Source organism: Sander lucioperca, chromosome 17 (assembly GCF_008315115.2).
Source record: "Sander lucioperca isolate FBNREF2018 chromosome 17, SLUC_FBN_1.2, whole genome shotgun sequence".
NCBI lineage: Eukaryota > Metazoa > Chordata > Actinopteri > Perciformes > Percidae > Sander > Sander lucioperca.
The window spans coordinates 19,404,856-19,412,355 of record NC_050189.1 but is presented as its reverse complement, the minus strand read 5'-3'; the positions used below and the strand labels follow the sequence as shown (position 1 = coordinate 19,412,355).

At 48.9% G+C, this 7,500-nt stretch overlaps 2 protein-coding genes across 4 annotated transcripts in view; both read left to right on the top strand.

Moving 5' to 3' along the window:
* Nucleotides 1-6,264, top strand: part of LOC116064515 (E3 ubiquitin-protein ligase Topors-like) — a 12,872-nt gene extending 6,608 nt beyond the window's left edge. The window contains exons 4-7 of one of the 3 annotated variants that reach the window (XM_035993829.1): nt 1,987-2,532; nt 3,178-3,321; nt 4,189-4,351; nt 4,385-6,264. In XM_035993829.1, the coding sequence (XP_035849722.1) occupies nt 1,987-2,532; nt 3,178-3,321; nt 4,189-4,351; nt 4,385-6,226 (2,695 nt within the window). In that variant the 3' untranslated portion in view covers nt 6,227-6,264. Of the gene's footprint in view, nt 1-1,986; nt 2,533-3,177; nt 3,322-4,188 lie in introns of all 3 variants that reach the window. The other 2 variants (XM_035993828.1, XM_031319750.2) reach the window with 2 other exon arrangements.
* Nucleotides 1-7,500, top strand: part of LOC116064544 (zinc finger protein 239-like) — an 893,026-nt gene that overhangs the window by 618,306 nt on the left and 267,220 nt on the right. The window lies entirely within an intron of this gene.

Here is a 7,500-nt window from a genome sequence, read left to right as displayed (position 1 = left end):
CGCGATGATATTGTATCGGGATATCGTATCGCGACATAAGTATTGTGATGATATCGTATCGCGACATAAGTATCGCGATGATATTGTATCGGGATATCGTATCGCGACATAAGTATCGTGATGATATCGTATCGCGACATAAGTATCGCGATGATATTGTATCGGGATGATATCGTATCGCGACATAAGTATTGTGATGATATCGTATCGCGACATAAGTATCGTGATGATATCGTATCGTGACATAAGAATCGTGATGATATCGTATCGTGACATAAGAATCGTGATGATATCGTATCGCGACATAAGTATCGTGATGATATCGTATCGTGACATAAGTATCGTGATGATATCGTATCGTGACATAAGAATCGTGATGATATCGTATCGTGACATAAGAATCGTGATGATATCGTATCGTGACATAAGTATCGCGATGATATCGTATCGTGAGGCCTCTGGGGATTCCCACCCCTAGTAATGTTTTGAGTTGATTCTTAGCAAAAATCCCTTTGTTCTTTCACAAATATGTGCTCATTTATGTGTAATTACTTCCACCAACTAATCGACGTTTTCTCGTAAGAATCATGCAGAATACATACGAGCGAGTCGCTCGAATGGCGGCCGCCATGTAGCGTCTCCATCTTTATAATGCATCAGCCAAAGAGGGACATACCTCCATCTTTCACGCTTTTACACTCAGTGGCACCGTGACGAATGCCAGGGGGAGATTACTCGCCAGGGAAGCAAAAAAGAGAATTAAAACGACAGCGCGACAAGACCAAAGTTAATTTTGGAGTGGCTAGAACAGCTGCGTGTAAACGATGGAGATACTAAGAGATCATTTCGGCCACCGTAGCAGGTATAACGCGCTCGGAATGGGAGGGGCTAGACAGTAATATTCAGTTGGTTGTCATATACAATTTCACCGCTAGATGGGAGAAATTCTTACACAATGTAGCTTTAATCATCCGTTCCACGAAGCGGACGCCACGATGAAACTACACCAAACACAACAACTACCCAAAACAAAGACAAGAAAATACGTAGCGGTGACCACAATCTGATCTAAAGAGACGACTTGTTGACTATCCCTTCGGAGAAACAGCTGATTGTTGAGCACCACTCGCTCTCTCTCTCTCTCGCTCTCTCTCGCTCTCTTCACGAAGAAACAGCTGATCAACGATCTACTGGCATAAGTGTAACAGAGCTGTGTGACATTGTAATCAAATATATATAAATGAAAATAGGTTGACTATAACTAATATTTACATACAGATACAGATCAGTCTCAGGTTGTTCTGAAAGTTAAAGGAACACACCAACTTATTGGGACTTTGTCTTATTCATCGTAACCCCCAGAGTTAGATAAGTCCGTACATACCCTCTCATCTCCGTGCGTGTCGTAACTCTGTCTGACGCACCCACCGCTAGCCTAGCTTAGCATAGATCCTGGAGGTAACTGGCTCCATCTAGCCTACTGCTCCCAATAAGTGACAAAATAATTCCAACATGTTCCTATTTACATGTTGTGATTTGTAGAGTCACAGCGTGTACAAATAACAAGGTCACATGAGACACAGCCATCTTCTAACCGTATATAAACTGGGAACTATATTCTCAGAAGGCGAAGCACGGCTACTCTCTGCTCCTCACCACGGGGCTTCTCAGGTGCTGCGAGCAAATCACTCCGCCCAAGTAGCAGAAGTAGGAGTGCTCGCCTACGCTCTCCGTCTCTGCTAGATTGGGAATGATTGAGATTTCTCTTGGCACAGCTACCAGAAGACTTCCAACTTTCAGACAGGTTGCTCACGTCACATCTACGTCTTCAAGCTCAGTTGGAGGCTGCTCAGTAACGCTCAGCCATCACCGGGAAAGATCTTCTAATATCCTTCACTGGTCTCCGTCCAGAGACACGGGATCTGTTGGTCCAGTTTATATACTGTCTATGCAAATATCACACCTGTTTCCTGTTTCCTGTCTCAGCTCCAGCTGCAGGGAGGAACCTGACGACGGTCGTCAAGAGAACAGCGGCGAGGGCTGCGGCGAGCTGCGTCTGTCCGTCAGTTCGGGGGCGGGGAGCAGCGGCGCTGGGACGCCGGCCGAAAGCGAGACGACGGCACGCCGCCGAGACAGGAAGTCCAGCGGCGCGGCGAGGAAGAAGAAGAGGAAGAAGAGGCGGCGAGAGAGGAAGAGCGGCACGCTGTCCAACCCAAACCGCTCCATCTTTCCCGCCATGATACGTCGCGGTCGCCAGGGGCGACGGCGCTCGCCGTGTCTCTCGGGCGGCGATGACTCGTCTCCGGACTCCAGCTGGGAGCTTTCTCCTCTCTCGTCCTCCGTCTCCTCCTCTTCCTCCTCCTGCTCTTCGTCTTCGTCTTCCTCCTCTTCCTCGTCCTCGCCGCCGCCTGCGCCCTCGTTGTCGCCCGGCAACCATCACCACGGGGAGAAGCCCGGAGGAAAGAGGAAGTACAAGAGCCGCCACCTGGACAGCGTCGCCGCCGACCCGACCTGGAGGCCGAGCAGGAAGAGGTGAGACAGGCGCCACTTCCTGTTCCTGTTTCTCACTGAATGCATAAATAAATAAAATGTTGACGGGGTTGCTTAGCAACAGCATCTTCAGTTTGACTTTCCTCCCTAAAATATTCAGACTTTCCTCCCTAACTTCCCACCTTTGTGTCCCAGCAAAATTCTTTCAAACTCATATTCAGAATATTACAGGTCAAGTAAACAGCTTTTTCTGTTTGGATTTTCAAAATAAAACCTTATCTGAATACAGTATTTTCAGATTAAGACGTGTGTGATATTCTGGTATTATTCAGGTTTTAGAGGTATTATACAGAAATATTTCAAGTAAAAAAAAAAATAAAAAAAAATCGAAATATTTTCAGAATAAAAGCCATAATATTTCAAGTAAAAGTCGAAATATTTCAAGTCAAAAAGTCAAAATATTTTTCTAATAAAAGTCGAAATATTTCAAGTAAAAAAGTCGAAATATTTTCAGAATAAAAGTCGGAATATTTCAAGTCAAAAACTCTGAATATTTTTCAGTATAAAAGTCGGAATATTTCAAGTCAAAAACTCAATATTTTCAGAATAAAAGTCGTGTTTTTGCAGTTTCGTGTGAACGTAGTCTCGGTCTCCGTGTCTTACTGTGTCTATCTGTTTCCTGTCCAGCGGCGGCAGCAGGAAGCGGCGGAGCCGAGCAGAGCGGAGTCCCAGCGTGGAGATCATCTACGAGGGAACCGTCTTTGGGAATGCCGCGTCACCGCCCGCCGCCAAGCGCCGCAGGAAACCGCGCCGCCACGCACGACTCAGCAGGTACACAAACGCCGAGTCACACGGCTGGAAGGGAATATATAAACGTGAGGCTGGAAGGGAATATATAAACATGAGGCTGGAAGGGAATATATAAACATGAGGCTGGAAGGGAATATATAAACATGAGGCTGGAAGGGAATATATAAACATGAGGCTGGAAGGGAATATATAAACATGAGGCAGTTAAAGTCCAACACAACACTTTACCCAACCGTTTACCCAAGATGCACTACTGATTCAGGCTAAAATATAACAGACGTTTTTAGAATTAAAATACGGTTCGTAGCTTTAATTTCACATCAATCGTCTGGGCAGTTTTTTGACGTATTTTTGGCACTTTTTTAACATATTTTTGGGCACTTTTTTAACGTGTTTTTGGCACTTTTTTAACATATTTTTGGCACTTTTTTAACACATTTTTGGCACTTTTTTAACATATTTTTGGGCACTTTTTTACGTGTTTTTGGCACTTTTTTAACGTGTTTTTGGCACTTTTTTAACATATTTTTGGCACTTTTTTAACATATTTTTGGGCACTTTTTTAACATATTTTTGGGCACTTTTTTTAACATATTTTTGGGCACTTTTTAACGTGTTTTTGGCACTTTTTTAACGTGTTTTTGGCACTTTTTTAACATATTTTTGGGCACTTTTTAATGTGTTTTTGGCACTTTTTTTAACATATTTTTGGGCACTTTTTTAACGTGTTTTTGGCACTTTTTTAACATATTTTTGGCACTTTTTTAACGTATTTTTTTACGCTATTTCGACATGTCTTTGACACTTCTTTAGATGTTTTTTTCGCGTTTTTTAATGCTTTTGCCAATGACTTTGTGTTGTAATTTCTTTGCTATTTTTCTGTCTCAGCTCTCCAGTGATTATCACACTCGACAGCGACAGTAGCCATGACGACGACGCCGGCGGCGACGACACCAACAACCCCCCCAGTGGCGGCGGCAGCGTCAGCAGCAGTCCGCTCAGCAGCCAGCAAACCGTCGACTTCTCCGACCTCCCCCCTCTCCCGCCGCTGCACTCGCACGGCGCCGTGGACGCAGACGTCGCCCGGCTTCCCGTCCGCATCCTGGACCGCCAGTCAGACGGGGACGACGGGTCAGACGGCAGCGACGTGGACGTGGAGAATGTCGGCTCGCCGCCGGGCTCGCACGATGGCGATAACGAAGCGCCGCGTGGCGACATGAAGGCAGCAGATCAGAGAGACGCAGCGGCGGCGTCCGTGAGTCCGGTTCGCAGAAAGGACTCGGACGTCCCGAAATCCGACAGCAGTCTCCTAGCAACCATCCTGGACGACCTGGAGGGGATCACGGCGCCGAAACGCGACGCTCCGTTCAACTTTGAGCCGCGAACTTCCAACCGGGAAACAAACGTGTTCGCAGGCGAGCGACGAGGGGCGGACGCTGTCGGCGAGCGAGACCGTGGCGTGGACTCACCGCTACGGCGCGCGTCCATCCGCCCTCCGCCTCTGGAGCGCCCAAAGGACTGCGGCTCGGGAGAGGACGCTCAAGACCTCCCGCCGCGGCCGTACGACAGAAACACGCTGCCGCCGTTAAAACACAAAGACGCAGACTTCAATTCAAATGGCAGGAAGCTGCGTTCGCCGTGTAGCGTTAGCTCCGAGCTAACAGCGGCTCTCGGCGGCGAGTTGTCGCCCGTCAACGTGCGTCCAAGGGATCCCGACCCCCCCGCTGGAATCCCTCCTATTATCTCCATTCCTATTTTCTCGACGCTGGAAAGACATTTCGCGACCGCTTTGGCGCCGAGAGCAGAGCCCGCCTCCGCCGGTGGCGTTTCAGCCAACGACGCGCATTCCCTCGCTCGCTTCGCCCCCATCAACCATCCAAACGCTCCCTCTAGAGTCGCAACGCTGTCGTCGTCTACGCCTAAGCCGAGTCACAAACCGCCCGCCGATTACCGGTCTTCGTCCGCGTCGGAAAGTAGTTCCGCGAGCGTTGATATCTTCTCACGTCTGGCGTTTGATTCGTCAAAGAAAGAAGAACTAGCTTCCTCCTCCTCTTCCTCAGGTTCTTTGTCTCCCGTCGGGTTCCACGCGGCCAAGACTGGCGCTGAATCCGAAGGCCTGACGCGCGACAACAACGTGCGTTCTTCTAGCTCGGTCTTTCGCACGTTTGACGGACGTTTGGAAAGTAGTTCCGCGAGCGTTGATATCTTCTCACATCTCAAGAAAGACGAACACGTCGGCCGTGACGGGGCAAAGGAACTATTTTCTTCCTCCTCTGGTTCTTTGTCTCCCGTTGGTTTCCAGGCAGACTCGACCTCCGCAGGACGCGGGAATCAAACTTCCTCTGAGCGCCCGTTGGCGGACATTGGCGCCATTCTCTCGGGAGTTTACCTCAACAACGTTTCCTCCGTAGACCCCTCCCCTTCCCGCTCTTTCAGCCCGAGAGAGAACTCGGCAGAAAGGTTTTCTCGCTCCAAAGCGCCGACGCCGGCTCCCAGCGGCGCGGCGCTGCCCTTTAACGCGACTCCTCCGAGACGCCCTGAATCCCTGACGCCAGCCAATCACGGCGAGCCTGAAGTACGTTCTTCGGGCTCTGCCGTTTACCCGTTTGACGGCCGTTTGAACCACGCGGCCTTCGAAACGTCACGTAAGAAGGGCCGTTGCCGGTCGGATTCTCCCGGGGAATCGGACTTGCGTCTCCCCGGCCTCGCCGACTCTCGTGTGAAACCCGAAAACCACTTTGACGCCGGATACGGGACGCCGTTCGGCGGCTCTGAATGCATTCTCCCCGCCGCCTCGCAGCCAAAAGACTCTCGGAGAGACCTTCAGCTCCCCGCGGACAACCACGAGAGCCGGAGGGACTCAAGCTCGTCAGGTTCAGACTTGGAGAGAAACGTCTGGGACACACACACACACACGGCCACGTAGGACACACACACACACACACACACACACACACACACACGGCCACGTAGGACACACACACACACACACACACACACACACACACGGCCACGTAGGACACACACACACACACACACACACACACAGCCACACACACACACACACACACACACACACACACACACACACACACACACACACACACACACACACACACACACACACACACACACGTAGGACGCACACACACACACACACACACGTAGGACACACACACACACACACACATACACACACACACACACACACACACGTAGGACACACACACACACAGCCATGTAGGACACACATACACACACAGACACACACGTAGTACGCACACACACACACACACACACACACACACACACACAGCCATGTAGGACACACACACACACACACACACACACACACACACACACACACACACACACACACACACACACACACACACACAGCCATGTAGGACACACACACACACACACACACACACACACACAGCCATGTAGGACACACACACACACACACATACGTACGTAGGACGCACACACACACACACACACACACACACACACACACACACACACACACACACACGTAGGACGCACACACACACACACACTACGGACAGTGTTTCCAGGACAAACTGGAGGAACTAGAAGCAAAGAACTGCTGATTTTTTTTACCTCTTGTTGCTTTTTGTTTTTAAGAAGATGAATAGTTTTCATTTGAAGTGTAACTGGTCAAACTGCCGTGTTGGAGCTACAGCTTCAGACGCCACGACGTCATCTGTTAAAGCTTCAGAGATGAACGCCAAGACGTCATCTGTTAAAGCTTCAGAGATGAACGCCACGACGTCATCTGTTAAAGCTTCAGAGATGAACGCCACGACGTCATCTGTTAAAGTAATCTCCAACTATTTTAATAATCGGTGAGCGGTTTGAGTCATTGTTTTAATAAACTTGATGAAAGCGAGATGGAGCTGTGTCTGTCTGTCTGTCTGTCTGTCTGTCTGTCTGTGTGTGTGTGTGTGTGTGTGTGTGTGTGTGTGTGTAAATAGATTTTGGTTCTTGAGGTGGTTTGGGCATCTGGTAAGGACTAGGGTTGGGTACCGTTTGGATTTTTACGATGCTGAACCGGTACTTTTAAAACGATTCCGATCCCTAAACCGATTCTTGAAAAACTGAAAAATGACATCAAAGAAAGGCTCTCACATGGAGGTTTTTTTTTAATTGAAAAATTATTTAAATGTAACAATA